This window comes from Patella vulgata, chromosome 9 (genome assembly GCF_932274485.2).
Source record: "Patella vulgata chromosome 9, xgPatVulg1.2, whole genome shotgun sequence".
Taxonomy (NCBI): domain Eukaryota; kingdom Metazoa; phylum Mollusca; class Gastropoda; family Patellidae; genus Patella; species Patella vulgata.
The window spans coordinates 22,192,983-22,213,437 of NC_065887.2; the positions used below are offsets into that span (position 1 = coordinate 22,192,983).

A 20,455-nucleotide genomic window follows, 5' to 3' on the forward strand; every position below is an offset into this window, starting at 1 on the left:
TTTATAAAATTATTATAATCAGAAGAATGGCTAAAGCAGGGGGGTGCTGTTTTCAAATAGGGTATATTATGTCAATTTTTAAACAGTCACTTGAATCCTTAGCAAATGATCTTTAACTTCGCATTGCTGACCACTGTCAAAATTTCAATTTGTGGGATATATATATACTATATTATAGGTTATCAACATCTGATAATTGACTTTATTGACACTCACACTGATACACTGGTTCAAATTTTAATTAGGAGCCACTCTGACTCAGTGAGTAAGATGTGTAGGCTCACGAACCAGGAGGTCCCATGTTCAATCCCTCTGTTGATCGTGAAATTCTGGCATGCAGGTTTCTGTGGTGCAGAACGGATGGTCTGGCAATTTAAAGGACAACATGAACATAATAATATAGTTTGGTTTGGACAAAAAAAAAACCCATTGAGGTACACGTAACAGAACCCATGGCAGTTGAAATTTGATATAAGGGTAGGCTTAGCATTGCTGCCGCTGTCCGGGCAAAATTTCCCACATACACAGCATTTGTGTATTCCCCTCTTCATTAGCCCAGTCTGAGCAGAACAGTAAGACATAAACCCCACATTTCTCATTTCATGAATCAGATTCGAAATAGAATAGAAGAAGCTATATTCAATATTCAGACAATTGAATTGATCAACATACACCATGGGGACAAAAAAAGTCTTCACAGAAGAATCTAGTAGACTACCAGGTCTTAATATGTTTAAAGTTTAAACATCATTGATAAGATTCAAACCAGGGTAACATATATCGTATAACAAATGATTTATTGTTTAATTTGGGTGTTAAATAACTAACTATTTGCATTTTTCTAGGATATTCATCACCTGGGTGGCAAAAAGTCACTCCCTTATTTACAAATAACAAGAAATGTAGAACCTATTTCCAGAGTCTTCAAGATGTCTTACCAGATTAAATTTAAATTTAGAATAATTAAAATACCAGTAGTATGGATATGTACCAGTACTGGTACTGAGTTTGACCCAGTAACTGGTTTAGTTTCTTCATGCTAGGTTCCCACTGTCGTGTGATGCATTGTGATAGGATTGTCCCTATTGAGTCTACGATCTGGTATGTGCAGATACGTTTCGATACGATTAAAACGATTCCTACGAATGACCTCAATAAGACCTGATAAAATCATCAAGATTTCTCCACAATTAAAACCACGATTTCAATCGCAGTATGAATCATGATTGTGGGAAACTGGGAACCTAGCATTAGTTACAAATATAAAAGTGCTCTTAGCCTTGACATTTCCACAAGTAAAATGATAGGCTCACATACTATACAATACAATAGGCTACTCATGAGTAGAACTAATATATAATCCTGTAAGTAAAAGAAGAAAATTGTGTAAATCAATAAGGAATAGAACACCAAATCAAATATGGAATTTTCCAACGTGGTTTTCCCTTGTCAGTGGTGCAGGACAGGAGGGCCTTACAAGGATAGCTGTCTTGTCAATCAGATGGAACAAAAACTGAGTTCCTGTGTACGTACAGTGGCATGCACGTAAAAGATCCCTTGGCAGTTGGAATTCAATATAAGAGTAGGCTGTCGCGCCACTGTCCGGGCAAATCTTTTCTCATAGCACACTGTACGGCGTATGCCCATCTTCATTAGCCCAGTTGCAGCAGAACAGTAGGACGTTAAACCCCATTTCATTTCATTTCCAAATCAAATATTTATATAGATTTACTATAATAAACATATGAATTATTGAAAGGCTCTTTGACAGTGTATTACATAAAGTCAATGTAAAAAGATATATTAAAACAACATGATAATCAAGTTTCTGCAGTTATAAAATAGCTCGAAATTAAGAGAAGGAACCAATTGGATACACAAAGTGATGTTTAAAAGGAACCAAGCTAAACCGAATCAAATCGTAATCAGCAGTACTAAAAATGCATAATTTTACTTGTTTATATACTTTTCTTTATTTTAAAAGGTATTTTCTATACACACGAACAAGAATTGGTTATTGGTATCATCAAAAAGAAATAAAAGATGCCAGGTTAAAATTAAATGGAGAAGATCATTCTAAAACAGATGTTACAGAATTCAATAGTAGGCCCATATTCTTATATTACTATGCTGATTTCATTTAATTAGGTTTGCATCGGGTTATTACAGACAGGGTGATTTTAAATTTCAATGCCACGTGTACATGTTGATTGAATTTGTCATGTCTTATCAAGGAACAATGTTTATTTTAGACAAGAATATAGGCCTAATCATCTTCCTGTGGCAGGATAGGTCTACTAATAATACTTCATTATGCTAAACAATGAAGGCTAATACTACCCTGTCAAATTACCATCATATATTTTTGGGAATACAACAAAAAATTTGTTTCATTTCGAACAATGGTGTTCTCTGAGCTTAGGCCTCCAAAAGTCTTTATCCATAGAAGATGAGTGCTTTTCTTCAGCAGCTGCTTGATCAAGCAAAATTAACAGAGATAGAGTATAGAGTGTTATATTTCAATCTTAAAGACCACGTAAGATCAAAAATCTAAATTGCATGTATGTATAGCCCATGGTTACTATATTAACTTTACGGCAAATTCACACCAATCTGATTAAAATTAAGTCCACTGTTAACGTTTAAGTATCCGACACGCAAAAACGCTTTTCGATTTTTCAATTACGACCTTAATCCGGTTGATTGGCTGGTGACGTCACAGGCACTACACATAGGATATATTATCTATACAATATCTCACTGTCTGTACAATATAGCACTATCAATACACACGGCAACTGGACAAACGTCTATTGACGGTCCAATTACCACGTGACTGGCCTAATCATAATCACCGAATTATCGTCTTTCATTGGTATAGATTAGACATTTGTGATTGGAATATTTTAGAGTGAATTTAAAATGCCATATCATGCCGTAGATCAATTTAAGTTGCCTTTGTTTAAATAGGCCACATGTCAAATGAAGATGACTCAAGAAATTAGCGCAAATACCGGTAATTTGGATAACCCTGTAATACTTGATATCCCAAACTTAAGTACAGAAATACAAGTGCCAGTCATTTGTCGATATATTCATTATTAGCTATATATAATAATAATAATAACCATTTCTATACATAAAGAACAATTACAGTGAATATGGGATTTTCCGATGACTATGCATAACATGTACAATAGATCGCACTCATTTCTCTGCCAATCAACGCTTGGTATCTTATTATCATGTACCGTTCCATGTACTACGGGTGTAGTAAATGAGGTTAAACTTCGCCGCGAAAATTGCACGGGATCATTTGTTGAGTTCCTGGTGCCGTTTGGTGAGTGATTAAACTGTCAATGCAATTGTAAAATACTTTATTTGTAAAGAAGATAACCGATGTTAGACATTATAACCTAATCGTATCAAAAACGTTAATCCATCCATCAATTAAATGTTGTTTAAACACCAATCAACAAATAATACGAGGCTACTTGATTACAAAAACACCGGTGAGCAATAATTATTGGGTATATAGTAATTTGTTACAACTTATTAGTAAAACTTAATTATTTTATACAATTAATGTGTGTGTGTATGATTCTACCATTAGTTCGTTCGTGAGGTATTACGCACACGTTCCACTGTGAGTGATGTCTTTGATCTGGCCGGCGTAAAAAAAGATAATTACCTAATCAACATTCTTAATCCCACTAACAGTCACTGCTAAAACCAACGTGTAAATTAATTTATGACCCATGCCTGTATAACTTATATAGTCGGATTGATTAATTAATGACAGATATTAACGACACTACACTTTATGTGGAAAAGCGAAGTGCTCGCAGTAAAAACCACATAGCTGGACCCGTATATTATTTACATATTAAAAGTGTTCGTCCAATAAGTTCCATATTGTAAAAAATTAATTAAGAGTTCAAGACTTCAAAGTTTAAAAGTTGTAGGCACTCTAAATTGGATCATAAATTAAAAGGAATTACAAAACAAATTATTCCGTAGTCAGTTGTTTTATTTAATTAGGGGGATTAAGGAATACTTCAGGCGTTAAAGAATACATACGCCGGCTGTATATAGGTAATTAAGGAATAAACATTCCGAATATGCATTCGGTCACTGTGACGTCACTGGCATCTGAGGGGATTAAGAGTGTTTTCGATAATTGGCAAAGTCGTTTTTACGGAAGGTCTATTTTTCCGACTTTGAGTGAAGATAATTGAATTAATTTCAACCAGATTGACGTGAACTTGCCGTAAAGTGGATATATTAACCATTGGCTACACGTATCCCCAAATTTCCAGGCCCATCTTATGTGCACTTTAAAATTAAAAATAAAAAAAAAACATATTTTGTATTCTATTATGTATTATTATTATTTATCATTTGAATTTGTTTTGTAGATCTGAGTATACTACCAATTCCCATGTTACTGGACAACTATGCCTATCTAATTCAAGACAAACAAACAAATCATTCAGTTTTAGTTGACCCTGGTGATCCAGACAAAGTTTTAGTAAGTAGCAGATTTGTAGTAGTAATTAGAGCATTTTGTACATCTGGAATTAACAATTAAAGTATCAAAGTGTTGATAAGATATTAAATCTAATATTTACATTTTTCTGTTGTTTTTTATTCAGGAATTCTTCTTATTTTAGTCCAAAGAGTGCTTTACAAAGTCACAATGTAGTCTGAAAAGTAATATTTTTCTTATATTTGTCTGATGTTTTGGTCAAATTTAGGTTTAAAGTTTGTGGCACGGCACTCCCTTCAAAATTTTAATGATTTTAACAAATAATTACCCATATTTTGAGGCGAAATTTCAGATAAAGGTTGTTCCTTCAAATCTGAAAATCATTTTAAAAAAAATCTTTATTGAACAAAATTTATAGGCAAGGCACTTAAGATATAACTTCATTGGTTATCTTGTTTTTCAGTCTGTTTTAGAGAAAATGGATGTTATACCAGATGCTATTCTTGTAACCCATAAACATTGGTATGTATTATATAAAGATTCTTTTCCAAATGAAGAGAACCTCATTTTTCTTAGAAAAAGTCTAATTAAGATTAACCCTCACTTTAATTGACTTGACATGATCTTTTATTTAGCCAATGAATGAACAGATTTTTATTGGTTTATTAGTTTAGTCTCTGTCCATAAACAATAAATATCGAAGCCTAAGTAAATTCTTGGATTTTTCCATCATTTAATTGTTTGTCCTGTGTTTCAGGAAATCCAGTATTTTTCTAGTAAGATTGAGTGTCTCTACCTTCCATATAAACTAAATATGTCATGCTTTTATTGGAAAAACCTGCCCCATGAATAGTTTTGGGGGAATGTATCTTTAAATATTTCCAAATATGTGTATAAAACTTTTTATAAAGTTGAATTAAAACTTCTTGTGAATATGTATATATATATATATACTAAAATGATTTCAAATTCTCAGTGTCAGGTATATATATATAAAAATAGTTAAAACTAGAAACACGTAGATCTAGCAAAGATCTACGTGTTTCGAGTTTTAACTATTTATATATAACAACAAAACACATACTTATGGAAAACAGCTACTAGTGTATTTAAGGCGACGTTTCGTAGAGTATTCTCTCAACGTTATCAAGCTAATACAGTAAAACAGGTATGAGGCAAATATATATAGACAAAATACAACAACATAACCGAAACCATACATAGCAACAACATGATCAAAGGCCTACACCAACACTTATTAAGATATACAATAGCAAATAGAGAGTTAATTAACTTATAGTCCATGGCCAGTGAGGATGTCTTAACAACAAAAATGGAAACCATACCTTAAAACAATTATATCAATACCGTTAATAGATTAGGAGGTAAATATGTTAAGTCCAAGTGCAATCTTACTTTTCTGATGCGATGCAGAGACAGCAACATCATCCCCAAAGGTCTGCGTCTCAAGCCCCCGGTCCAGTCAGCAGCAGCTAGCAGAATAATCGAACGAGCCAGTCAAAGCCTCATTAGAGAACGGATACAGTACCACAGAAACACCAATCATCGGCTTCACAACCAATATGAACAAAAACTGTCTCAACTCAGGTCCAAACAGCTGGAGTCACTAGACCACCTTAGAGAGACAACACGAACTAACCAGGTGAAGAAGTTTGAAAACCTTAAAATCACCAAACAGGTCCCCCCTACCACCAAGAATCCCAAAGAAGATTACCTTACAAAAACAGTTATCAACCTCAGTAGCCAGAACCTAACTGAGGACCAGATTTCACTCCTTTCCAGAGGTTTACAGTTTACGCCAACCAACCGGCCAGCCAACCAAGATCTGCTCATCGCCAATATTGAGAGAGGTCTGAGACAACTAGCCCCCGGTGGCAAGATTGATTTTATCCGACACCAGATAGCTGACCTTATCACCAAATCCAAGACGCAACGAGATGCCAACAATCTTAAGAAGTCCCATAAGATTGCCCTGCAGGATTTGAAGAAAGACAAAAACATTACCTTCAATGACAGCCATACCGCACAACTAGTTAAGCTCAAAGACGAGAAGAGACTCACACCTTCCCTATTTTACAAACTTAAGCCGTCCCATCCTAGACCACCATATGCCAGAGCCACCATTAAAACACATAAGAACCCCATTAAAGCCAGACTGCTAGTATGCTCCAGAGATTCCGTATATTATAACACTGCACAGTACCTGTCGAACCTTCTTTCCCCATTAGGCAAGGAAGCTGCATCCTTTATCAAAGATTCTAAAGATTTCTGCGGAAAACTTAGAGACCTCCCTAAAGATACACTTATCCTATCGTACGATGTTATTGACCTCTTTACTAATATCCCCCGAGATAAAGCCTTAGCAGCACTACGATATAGACTCACTTCAATGGAGAACTCACTGGATACCAATCTCACCAAAGAAGATATAGTCAACTTAACTAAATCCTGCATAGAATCCACTTATTTCTCTTGGGGGGACGATTACTACGAACAAATTCACGGTCTACCAATGGGCAGTCCCCTATCCCCAGTTCTAAGTGAAATCTATATGACCGATTTTGAAGAGAGGGCTCTATCCACCTCACCCATTCAACCCACAATTTGGCTCCGTAAAGTTGATGATGTCTTTGTAATTCTCCGTCAAAACGAAGACCACACCGCCTTGCTCCATCACCTCAACAACCAAAATGGCAGAATTAAATTTACAATAGAAACAGAAGAAAACCAATGCCTCCCATTCCTGGATGTACTAGTTAAGAAAACAGAAGGTAGGCTCACAACAAGTGTTTATAGAAAACCAACACATACTGACCAGTACATTAACTTCTATTCCCACCACCCACACAGTGTTAAGAAAGCAACCATAGCAACTTTAGCCCGCCGTGCTGTCAACATCTGTGACAAAGAACATCTCCAAAAAGAATTAGACCACATTGAAGAAGCCCTTACAAACCTGAACAACTACCCTCTACAATTTGTTAAAAAGACCATTAAAACCACCATTGACACCCCTACAGATCCGAGAAAAACCAAACCAGAAAAACCACCTATAAGAATCACCATACCGTTTCAAGGGAAGCTCACTTACCACCTCAGGAGAATCCTCATCCCAATAGGTATCCATGCAGGTCACCTTCTCCAAGGGCCGAACACTTAAAGATATCCTGAAAGCTAATGGTAAGCTCCTCCCAAATAAACCCCCGCCCCAGAAAGAGTGTGTCTATAAAGTTGCCTGCTCTTGTCTTAGTACTTACATCGGTGAAACTAGACAACCCCTAGATAAAAGAATAAGCCAGCACAAGTCCAAGTCGTCCATCACTAACTCAGCTGTTGCACAACATCTCCAGACCAACCCTGGACACAGAATTGAGTCATACGATACCCTGGCATCTAATCTCCCAATAGAAAAGACACGGAAGATAATGGAGGCAATACAAATCAGAAGGAACAGCCCAGATCTTAACCGTGATACGCCCAATGCGTATGATCAACTAATTTAAATAATAGCATGGTTCCACCACTCCTTATAAACTGTACAAGTGTGCTGTGTGTTATCTTTTGACTAGTTATTGTATTTACTATCGTGCTATATTCATTGTTATAAATTGTTTTTGTTTTTACATTAAATCTATAACTCTATTGCATATCTAATTATCCTATCATAAAATTACAAGTGTTAATAGATATATGCAATGAAATAACAGTTATATTTAATCTACCCTTCATCATGTAACATTTATCTGTTGTATATACTCCATTGCCTTAATTTATTGTCTTAACTATAATAATAATCACCTCCCATATTCGGTTAATATCGCAACTACTTAGTCAGCTTATTGATCGTTTAACATAGCGGTTTCTTTTCTTACTTTTGTATATTGTTACCAAATTGTGTCACAACCCTTTGATCTAATTGTTTTAAGGTATGGTTTCCATTTTTGTTGTTTAGACATCCTCACTGGCCATGGACTATAAGTTAATTAACTCTCTATCTGCTATTGTATATCTTAATAAGTGTTGGTGTAGGCCTTTGATCATGTTGTTGCTATGTATGGTTTCGGTTATGTTGTTGTATTTTGTCTATATATATTTGCCTCATACCTGTTTTACTGTATTAGCTTGATAACGTTGAGAGAATACTCTACGAAACGTCGCCTTAAATACACTAGTAGCTGTTTTCCATAAGTATAAGTTACTAAATGCCATTTAAAGAACATATTTATATATATATATACTAACCATGTCTGATTATGTGGGGCCTGAGACAAAAATATTTGAGAAGCACTGCTCTAGAAGCTAAACTTGTCATCCAGTTTACTTACAGATGCATTATGTAAGATTTAGATAAAGAGCTGACAGTTCTCACTATAATAGTTAAAAAATAGATAATGAAAGGGAATATGTTGCAAATTTCAGTGAAGTTACTTTATTTTGGGCTAAGTTAGGGGTGTTTGGGGAATAGCTGAGTCTCGATTGTCATTACTAACATCGGTACAATAGTAAACAAAGTCTTGGTTATCCATTTGTTAATTAAATCATTAACTATCAATTGTTTTAAAATCCGTTGAAAATCAAGAGCATCCAATGGCATCAAGAGTTATGTGCTGGTCATATTAATAAATGTCTAATTAATAATTTCATTTCATTTCATTTCTGATATTTGCATTTAATATTTTAGGGACCATAGTGGTGGCAATATTAAATTAAAAACTGCATTTCCTACTATTAGAATATATGGTGGTGCAATGGATCATATACCCTGTGTAACACAGTAAGAGTATTATAAAAATTTTACTTTAGAAATAAAAACTGTGTTGCTCTAGAATAATATTTAATAAATGCAGTTTAATGATTCTGAGTTTTACTAACAAATACATTCTTCTGATATTTTGGATATATTTTCCAATGGATGGTTAAGTATTTGGGTGTCAAAATATTAATGGGGTTTTCTTCCTATCTCTAGCAAAATCTATTCCTCTGACCACTTTGGTACTCTCCCTTGTTGGTGTTCTAATTTGTGACAGTGTTTACTGTTAAACTATCTACATAATTGAAAGAGAATTCATGAGTATTTTAACTGTCATTGTACGATAGTTGAATGCAAATTGTTGGACTATTATAATTTATATTCATTATTTGTTTGTGAATGAAAAGTTATATTGTCCCCCGCCTTTCGAAGAAAGCAGGGGACTATTAAAATGGGTCTGTCTGTCTGTCTGTCTGTCTGTCTGTCTGTCTGTCTGTCTGTCTGTCTGTCTGTCTGTCTGTCCGTCCGTCCGTCCGTCCGTCCGTCCGTCCGTCCGTCCGTCCGTCCGTCCGTCCGTCCGTCCGTCCGTCCGTCCGTCCGTCCGTCCGTCCGTCCGTCCGTCCGTCCGTCACACTTTTTGGGACACAATAACTCTCCTTCTAATTGACTTAGAATGTTCAAACTTGATGTAGGTGTTTATTAGGTCAATGCCTTGATGGAGTTCGAAGATGAGCATTTTCGGCTTAGGGTAAGCAGAGATAAGCAATTTGATTGGTTGATGCTTTGGGACACGATAACTTTAGTTCTAATTAAGTGAGAGAGATGAAACTTGGTGTATAGTTTCATTACATCAATACCTTGACTAAGTTCGATGATGAGAATTTTCTGCTTGGGCTAACAAGCAATAAGCATTTTGATTGGTCAAACTCTTCTTCTAATTGAGGTAGAATGTTTAAACTTGATGTAGATGTTCGTCTTGACTGAGTTCAATGATTAACATATCGAGCTAAAGCTAAGCAGAGATAAGCAATTTCCTGCTTTGGGACAAGATAACTTTGATTCTATCTGATAGAGAGTGATGAAACTTAGTGTATAGTTGATAATCAGTTTGATTGCGTGATACTTTGGAAAAAAATAGATGTGCGATTAATTAATATGTGTCATCTATTTATTTGGGGATTTCGGCGGGGGACATCAGCCTCACTGTTGGCTTGTTATTCTTTTTATAGTGCCGTGGCCGATGGAGATGTAATTAAATTTGGTGAACTGACTTTCACAGTTATCTATACACCAGGTCATACTGTCGGCCATATTGTATATCTATTAGATGGGTCACATTTTGATGCTCCAGCTTCTCTTTTCTCTGGGGATCATTTATTTCTCTCAGGATGTGGTAAGTAGTGTAATAAAAATGTCCGGCACCAGTACTGTTAGCTTTTCAGGTACCAATGTTATTTATACCCCTTTCTGACTACAAAAGTAAATTATAACCAGAATTTTTATTTAGTCTGCTTTCACACTACATGCAATTCTTAACTCCTAAGAGTTATGATTATTTTATTCTGTAGCGTGACAGTGATCAGAAAGTTAATTGGTTTATTTTTCATATGACCACAGAATACAGTCAAGACATTATTTTTATCAGTCTGTTTCACAGAGGAATTGTGAAAGTCTTCTTATAACTCTGTATAAGATGACTGCCTTCTAATGTGACATCACATCACAAGATGGGGATCATTGGCTCAATGGCACATGCATTGTTTACAAATGACATTGTGAGTGTGACCTGGTCCAGGCAGAATAGTGCCTTTTAATCATTTTTTATATGCTAAATAGGAAATATTTTTTTATCTAGATATATTTCAAACACCTTTATTTATTTTTCTAATGCTTCAAGAAAATGTTCTAAAATTTAATTTGCAGAAGATAAAAAAATTAATGTTGCCAGCTCATTAAGCTGCATCGATGTCATCCCTATTAGTAATTGTACTGGCCTAGCGAATATTCACTGCTAATCATTAATCATGTCTGACTGTATGGATGTGAGAAGACGATTTTCGGATCTAAACTAGTTCCATTATGTCGTTAATTTATTTCCCACAAAGTATGTTACTATCAATAACTGCAATATTTATTAAATTGTTCCTCTTTACTTAATTAGAAATTTTGTAAAAATATCATTTGCCAACATTTTTAATATATGTCGGCTGAATATTAAACATATTATTTCAGGAAGAATGTTTGAAGGAACCCCAACTGTTATGTTACGATCCTTAGATAAAGTCAGTAATTTAGAGGAAAATACATTAGTATGGCCAGGTATTATGAAAAATTTATTAATAACTGCAAAATTGGTTTCAAGTTCTGTTCAAAGCTCCAGAATATTTGAAGAAATGCCCATTCTTCCCCTTTTAAGCAACAACCTACAGGATGATTGTCAAAGCCTGGTTGTTGGAATTTTCAAAAAGCTTATTTACCTTAAAGATGCATTATGTAAGATTTAGATACAGAGATGGTTGTTTTGCTATGATAGTTCAAAAATAGATAATGCAAAAGGAATATACCTGGTATTGAAAATTTCATTCAAATAAAGACCTGCAATAGGCAGATTTAGCTGTTACATAATGCATCTTTAAGGGTGACTTGATGTATGCTTTAAATAATGAGTTCTTCTATTTTAAAGTTTTATATAGTTGATCTATGATCCCAAGGTTCGCTTTATAGATGTTAAGCTGAAACAATTTGTTAGCATAATATATATTTCATCATTACTTTTATTATACGCCCACATGGAAATGTGATGGTATATTGCTGTCGCCCCCGTCCGTTCATATTTACATCCATCTGTCGTCCACAATTTCTCTGATTTGTATGAAATTAAAATCCATCATTTAAATTAGTGAAACGAAGAAGCCTATTGAATTTCAACAATTTCTGTAAATTATTTCTAGAGTTAAGGCCCTTGTTTCATTTTATAGAACCTTGTGATCCTTCAAATGACGAAAATTATAATCTGATCCATATGAAATTTTCTTGTAAATGCCCCCAATTACCTACAAAAGAATACATATGTGACAACCCTTGTCGACTGCTCGGACAATTTAGCTGCCGTGGGTGTATGTTTCGTTGCCTGGCAACCTATCTTTTTTGTTCTGTGTCTGTAGGTCACGAGTATGCAGAAGATAATTTAGAATTTGCATGTAATATTGAGGCAGAAAATGAAAATGCTCAGGTAAGCTCACAGTTTATATCCATATCTGTTCATATAAAACACGGTGTAATTATCTCTTTGATCTCCATGATCGTTATTTTGGATATTAACAGCTTGTGACATCATCAGAGGTCAATATTGCGATATTAACCTCCATGCATATCTCTGTCATCTGCTAAATAATTAAAACAGCTATTATCTTTCATGTCTTCATTAGAATCTGAAACATCAGAATAATCTGGGTAAACTGCTGTTGGAATTTCAGTTGCATTGTGGAAAACTCAGGCAAACATTTGAGAAGTTTGGCTCACTTCTATCAATTCGTAATCAGTCTCCGTTGACTGCATGTTAAAGAATAGCAAACAAGTTTAGGGTCAGTATGACCTGTGTTCGTAGTAAACTGCACAGACGTACGTGTATATTGACTAACCAGAGTACTAGAGGACTAATCCATTTTGAAGAAAAAGATGTTTTTGCCGTTAATCTCCCCTCGTTTGTATATCTGATATAGACTTCTCTGATAAAGATATTTTGTTTTTATTATTCAAGGAAAAATTAGATTGGACAAAGCAAAAACGCCTAGTCAAGGATTGTACAGTAAGTAACAATGGTTTATATTGCATTCAAATTAACCTTAGACTCATATATTATCTAAAATCCTTACTTAAAGGAGCTAAATCACTATTCTTTGGCACCTAGAAATAGACACAAATGTGTTGCAACGCATGTAATTTGAATGTATATAAATAGAGAATCTCCTACGTGACTTTTTTGATATCAAAAACGATGAGTAGCAGATTTTATTTATCACCCAATCCCTTCTTACACGCACAAATAAATAAATATAATTCTTTGCTATAGATTTCACTTTTACTGAACCTGATAACATTAAGGCGTAATGATACATCATTTTTTGACAGCAATTCAACCATTACAAAGTCCTTTATATTGACCCAGTGTTTCCATCAAGGCCAATTAAATAAAAATAGTTCCTTTTTAATAAGAAAGAAGTAACTTTTAATAAAAAATGAACTGTTCTTTGAAAAAAAGTAGTTCCTTAGATTATGATAATTTATCACACAAGCGATATCTACTGTAGAATGTATTATTGGGTGATAAACTGATTTACATTCAGTCGTTTCTGTTTTTACTGTAATTTCTAATCAGTTATGTTCAGCAAAATATGTGAAGAGTCTGAATTGAATGGCAGTCTGGTCATGGTAATATAACAACATCAATGTTGATTTAAATTGACCAATAATTCATGTTTGTGATGTCCTTTAGATTATTTTTCAAAGCTTTTCTTTAAACTCCTTGAAAAGTTGGCATGCAAGTTAAATTTCCCAAGTTTCACATACAACCTGATTTAATATATACAATTTAACTATATGGTCACATCATATTAAAGGCTTGATTGAACTGTATAGTCACAACATGTTATATGCCTGATTTAACTGTCTAGTCACATTTTACTAACCAGCAAATTTCTCAAATCACAGTTCTGTCATCAAAACCTTTCAATTACATATCAGAAAATGAGACCATTCTCTGCGATTGCCTTATAATGAGAAATAACTATTGGCAATTATTAAGTAAATTTCTAGAGAAAATCAAAATTTCCCAAAAATGTTAATGAAAATCTGTATAAAGAGTTCAAATTTGTTTGGTTTATGTTTATTTGCCTGACCATCTGTTTTTTTTATAGAGCCCATCAACCATTCGTGAAGAAAAATCATATAATCCATTTTTACGGACTGGAGAAAAATCAGTTTTAGAAAGTATCGGAATGATAACCAGCTCAGACACAACAGAAATTACTGACACAATGAGAGCATCTGCATTGGCAGAAGTACGGGAACGCAAAGATCAATTTAAATATAAACTGTAAAGAAGACATTAGGTATTGACAGTGCCAGATTAACCATTGTGTGGGGCCTTGGGGCTTGAGCATGTGTGGGGGAGGGGGGCTCCAACCTAATACAAGTGATCAGAACTTCAGCAGTATTATTCCACACACGTGAATGTAATTACATCAAACTTAATTTTAAATCGGTCATTGATAAATTAGGGGGGACCTTTAGTGATATCCACGAAGACCGCATCCATGACTACATAGTAACCGACCAGAGTTCCTTTTTGACGAACGTCGAACATGGCTGACCTAAATTTAAATGCATTTTGTTGTAACCAAAAGGCGAAAAATATAGTAAGTAAATAATGTAGTCTATACAGAAATTACACATATTATACACACACCAATTATAGTCTAGGGGCTAAAAGTCGAAGAATATGATTCCAGAAACCAGCGTTCCTCGAGTCACCGGCAGCAAAGAGAAAAAACTATGTTCAGAGATTACCAATGACAAACATTTTTACAGATTCTGCGTTCGAATATAATTGGGTTCAAAGTTACCTTGATTTTGTAACCAAAATATTGCCACTAAAGAGGATTTTTTTATGTGTTTTCTTGATACACTAAATAAACAAAAAAGAAGAAACACAGATACCATTCGAAAGTATGACGCGGCATCACCGGATTACATCGAATTCACAGATGTCAATAGCAATGTGAGCCCACAATGGATGGAATGGGGCCCACTGCCACTAGCAGATGTAGTCCTCGGTCTGACCATTTTAAATCAAATTCTTGTGGGGGGGGGGCTGATGTCGGAGACCCTGGGGCCTAGGCCCCACGATGCCCCATTGTTAATCCTGCCCTGGGTATTGGTGATAAATATGCTGCTTTATGTCATGATCCGTTAGAACTCAAAATAATAATAAAATCGAAAAAATTGTGGTATTGACGAAAGTTAAACTAATATTTATTTCATTTGCTTTGTCATTTTTATATCTTATGAATAGCATTCATATATTCATTGATATGGTATAAAAACTATTGTAGAAAATGTTATATTGTTAAAATCGTGTTCCTGTCCGTGTTGTTATTGTGGGACCAATATATATGTAATGTTTGATATTCAACATAATAGATTATAACTGAAAAAAAAATAAAGATTAGAAGAATTAGACAGATATACCTTTAGGAAAGAAATACAACTTCGGTGCATTTATATATTTGGTATTTAAAGATGCATTATGTCAGAGCTAAATAAGGATGGTCTAGTGGTCTAGAGTGTCGCGCTTAGAGCACTAGCTGGCCAGTCACCTCTGGCTTGCGGCCTGGTTTCGATCCCTGTTGTGAGCATATATTGCTTGGTGATAGGGGCGCCTTCTTAACCTTGTGGGTTTACTCCAGGTACTCCAGTTTCCTCCCTCAGGAAAGACTCCTGTGTGCATGCCAAGATATTAAAATGAAAAAAAGACAACTTATTTGCAATATCACCCACAGTGGAACAGACATTAAACACTAAGAACAACAAGAGCTAAATCTGCCTATTGCAGGTCTTTCCCCTGGCTTAAGAATTTATATAAACTATTATTTAGACATTTATTCACATGACAAGCCTATAATCAACTCTCTAGACCATTGGATGGCAGAGATTTACAGGATAGGTTCATGAAAGCAAGACATCCCCCAGAAAATAAATTAAAATAATTATAATTAAAAATAAAAATTCCACTGAAAAACATTATTAATATATTTAATTTGTGACATTTAATTAAGTCTTTTTGATCTTTAGAATTTTATATTTTTGTAATTCAACTCAGAAATCTTTTTTAATAGTGTATTTATGATGACTTTGCAAAAAATAATGAACAAGAACACCAGCATGATTTTATTATTAAACGATAAAATGGATGATCAAGACTTAAGTCTTGTTTGTCCAGTAACATTGCTATGATAATCAATGCCAAAAATCTTGAACACTCATAACTCATGAGTTTTTCAATATATTCATTTTTCATTATATATAATTTTATTGTTACAGCAAGAATGGTCAGCTCTTTATCTAAATCTTACATACTGCATCTTTATTAATAGCAAATAGATAAACATTATATAACAACTGTACTGTACAAACTGGAAATTGTTTTTCTATGCTACCAAATACATGTTTATATATACTGAATGAGAAAAGGATGGTAATCTTATATTGAACACAATGTTTTTACATAAGGTTACAATACAGATACATAGTTCAGCAGCTAATAATGTTCGATGTCACTAGTAAATTGTTGGCAGCAATTACTTGTAAATATATGAAAACTTTAAACTGAAATAATTTATTGCCTACAGTTATTAAGTTATGACTTGTAACATTGAAAACTGCTCAACATGCTTATTGTTATTGCACAGAATATGATTTCTACTAAAACTAGTGTTAACCAGCAAAAGTGTGCAATAACATAGAACATGTCTTATTATTGCACAGTTAAGCTCCACCCAATCTACTAGAGGGAAAACAATCTGCTTATTCAACGAAAAGAACAAAGGAAGATTTCTCATCCATGTTACAAATCACATTTCTTGGTTTCATAATAATGCTAAAAGTCTTGCATGTTTAAGTTTATTGAACTGTTATCTTTTGTTTTTTTTTATATATATATTATGATATTGCTGTTGATTCTATGATTTATGTATAAATGTACATTTGGGTATATAAGTAGATCTGAATTTGTTCAATAAATTTTAATTTTAATTGGTTTTCCCTGAGAATTACTCCAGCTGCACAGTCAAATTAATGAGGTCCATAGTACAGAGTGCAATATGTTAAGATGTGTTGGATAAAGCAGAAGACTGAGGTCATGCTGGGGAAAGAAACCTGAGAAAAAGAAAAATTGAGTACTTTATCTTGTTTATAAACCGTCCATGTTTACATGTACGCAAGATGAGAATATCCAAGAATTCCTGCAAGAAAACACTTTTTTTATATCATGTTTTCTTATAACTTATGGAAAAATAACCCCAAATTTCCCTGTATATATCCAAAGCCGCCCCCGACTTTCAGACCGCAAGTTATTCCGGGCATAGAATATACCCCAAAGATCAAAGAGATTTATCGTTACAGGTTTAAGCCCATATAGTACGTAATTTTACATGGATCCGGATTATTGAACGTAGATAAATGTATATGGACCTATGCAACATTCGGTGAGTCATTGTTGATATTATTCACAACTTTTCCATGTTATCAGCTTCATATGGTATCTTTCATGTGCGAAACATTCGGGCAGAACGCCGGCCGTATAGCGGCGACTTTAATAAACATTTATTCCCCTTTTTATACGCCCACATTTTCAGCTTGTGGACCCATTTGAGGTCATAATTTTTATCCGATTTAAAAAAACGTATTATATTACCGTTCCACCCTAAGGACAGTTGAGTTTGAATTTTGTGAAAATCGCCCCAAAATTGACAGACAAAATGGCCGCCGTTCGTTCTCAAATAGCGTAAAAATATGGTATATCAAGGTTGTGGACCCTATAGAGGTCACAATTTTAATCCGATTTTGTTGAAACTTGAAATGTAAGTTTATAACACAAAGATCTCAGTTCCTTTCGATATATGCGCATATCGAATTGTAATTTCCTGAATTATGGCCCTTATATATTGATTGTAGGAAAAATCACTTTCTTGTTAGCTTGTTCTCTATCCATCTCTCGAAAATGTGGGCGTATCCTGCCTGGCAGCCGCTGGTTAGGTCTCTCAGTTGTACATGTTTTACCCACTTCAGGGAAATATTTGCTCAACACCACGTGTGTTTAAAATCGGGTAATTAGAGATTAACAATAAACTAAATTCATCATCAATCCTCACCTGTGAAGGGAGCATTCCCCATCAACATTTTAAGGACATTTTATGCGATTTTTTTGGCGATTTTTAAACCTGTAATTTTGGAATTTACCTTCCGGAAATACGTCAGAATGCACCAAATTGAATCTAATTTACCAAATTTTTCTGGGGCAGGGCCCCCAGACCCCCGTTACAACATTTAGCGCCTTCGGCGTTCGCGGCGGTCGGCTACGCCCGCCGCAATTAGTTAAGCAATTATCAAACCTAGACCCCCACCCCTGCAAAAGATCCTGGATCCGCGCTTGTTTTGACAGATTCTGCTTTCAAAACTGGAAGAAAAATGGGTTCAAAGTTACCTTGATTCCACCTCCCAGTTCTAATCAAAATATTCCTGCTAAAGAGGATTTTAATGCGTGTTTTCTTGATACACTTTGGGGGGGGGGGGTGGTGAAAGTCGAATGGTTAGCACGTGCGTGCTGTATCATAAGGCCTGTCATTGAGTCAACTGGCATGGTTTCGAATCCCCGGTTGTACGTGACAAGGAGTAGGGTCACCTGTCTGCATACTCGTCCTCCGGTTTCCTCCCACTGCTAAAGACACCTACGCACAAGCGAATTATTGAAATAAAATTAAACCATATGTTAGTCCCGAAATGACCTAGTTTGTGTCGAGTGGACGTTAAACCCTATTTCTCTCTCTCTCTCTCTGATACACTTTTCCCGCTGATAAAAAAAACAACCCCAAACACAGTATCGCCAGATCTTTGAAAATCCGATGGAGGGCCTCGGAGCTTAGGGTTCACCTCTGCCACTAGCAGATGTAGTCCTCAGTCCGAACATGCTCACATCACTTTCCCGAAATTGAGATTTTTTGTGATGAATGGGGGCGTATGTCGGCGGCGCAGCTAGGCCTCACCATGCACCGCTGTTACTCGGGACATGGGAGAGCGCCTTTCAGTTTCCAATAACCGAAAAAGCTCATCGAAAATATGACACATTTAGCAAAGCTTGCATGAAGAATCCCTTCATTTATTGGAAACAGCGCACGAGAAGGCGGTGGACAGGTGAGCACGCTTCAATGACATTGTTGAAGTCACTGAACAGGTAGACCCTGAACAGGTATGCGACGGGCGATAAGGTTTAGTGCGGAGATACAGGGGTTAAACAACTGTACAACATAGAGAAAAATCAAAACAATACGAGTGACTATAGAGTGTACATTACAAAAAAAAAATTGTTTTAATCTGAGACTACGGATTAACGATCTAGTGAGGATTGCAGAAAACGAAAAGCCTCTTGTTGATTTATACTACAGGTGAGTTTATTTTCGTGTCTTTAATTCTGTTTTGTATTTATATACATACCTTGTATCGTGCCCTGTGTTCTCGTGACTTAACAATAATTCAGAAATTATTATACAGTAGCTTAATTAAGGACTTTGATACACGTACACAATGTCAAAAGAAATAAAATACGCAGTTTAACTCTTTTCTGCACTAAATTTACAGTCATATGACCTATGCTTGCTCTGCCCAAATGAAGGGAGGTTTTTCCTGGAACAGCAATATCTTTGCACACTCTTCTTTGAATTGCAACTACCAATATTTTACATGGTGTACGAAGGACCCCAGTTTTGGGTCCCATCCGAATGCCTATTCTGCTCCTTTCCAGGCCCTGAATTCTGCAGCACTGAAAAAGCAGAAAATCCAAATCCAGAGGAACTTTCTCAGGCAACACAATGATTGATCCTGGGTCATCCTGGTTAGTATGCCAGCACCTTACTCATTGAGCCACTGTGGCTCCCAAATGTCAAAAGAAAATGGCAGGTCAAGGTGTCACGTAGCCGAATTGTCTAACTTATGCAGTTTAGATAATTATCAATCACTGAGTCAATCAAATGAAATGGTTTTGATTTCCAGCTTGTAGTGTCGCCTCTCCAACCTCATGGGTTTTCTTCAGGTTATCCGATTCCCTCATGCTGCTAAAGACCCCTCCCTACACACTGTGAGTTGTTGAAATAAAACTACTAGTGTATATTTATAAATATAATGTGCAAATTTCCATACACATATGCATAAATTATGTTACTCCGAAATGACCTAGTTTTTGTCAAGTTGTTAAACCCCATTTCTTTCTCTCTCTATTTGTCATATAGTATGCTTTGTTAATAATAACATAGAATAAAGTATGATTATTTTAAATATTTTGGGCTTGTACAAACAAGTCAGCAAGAGCTTAACAGTGGCTTTATACTGACTGATCAACATTTTTTAGATGGTGTTTAACCTAA

At 35.2% G+C, this 20,455-nt stretch overlaps 2 protein-coding genes across 2 annotated transcripts in view; both read left to right on the forward strand.

Annotated features, from left to right (window-relative positions):
* The first annotated feature begins 11 nt into the window (after positions 1 to 11).
* LOC126831475 (probable hydrolase PNKD) lies at positions 12 to 17,088 on the forward strand. Its single transcript, XM_050561994.2, has 10 exons — positions 12 to 61; positions 1,985 to 2,103; positions 4,419 to 4,531; positions 4,953 to 5,011; positions 9,192 to 9,284; positions 10,490 to 10,653; positions 11,493 to 11,579; positions 12,425 to 12,492; positions 13,021 to 13,068; positions 14,177 to 17,088. The coding sequence occupies exons 1-10, from the start codon at positions 27 to 29 to the stop codon at positions 14,357 to 14,359; spliced, it is 969 nt and encodes a 322-aa protein (XP_050417951.2). The 5' UTR covers positions 12 to 26; the 3' UTR covers positions 14,360 to 17,088.
* A 1,978-nt stretch (positions 17,089 to 19,066) lies between these two features.
* The window catches only part of LOC126831464 (solute carrier family 28 member 3), a 60,458-nt gene continuing 59,069 nt past the window's right edge, over positions 19,067 to 20,455 (forward strand). Inside the window, exon 1 of the mRNA XM_050561971.2 lies at positions 19,067 to 19,480. The gene's annotated coding sequence lies outside the window, so the exon portion shown is untranslated. The remainder of the gene's footprint in view (positions 19,481 to 20,455) is intronic.

Excerpts from the sequence above, each read along its gene's own strand:
- LOC126831475 (XM_050561994.2), top strand. The coding sequence starts at position 27 with ATGGCTAAAGCAGGGGGGTGCTGTTTTCAAATAGG. Across the intron at positions 62-1,984 it reads GGGTGCTGTTTTCAAATAGG|GTATTTTCTATACACACGAA; the intron begins GTATATTATGTC and ends TTATTTTAAAAG. Across the intron at positions 9,285-10,489 it reads CATATACCCTGTGTAACACA|TGCCGTGGCCGATGGAGATG; the intron begins GTAAGAGTATTA and ends TTCTTTTTATAG.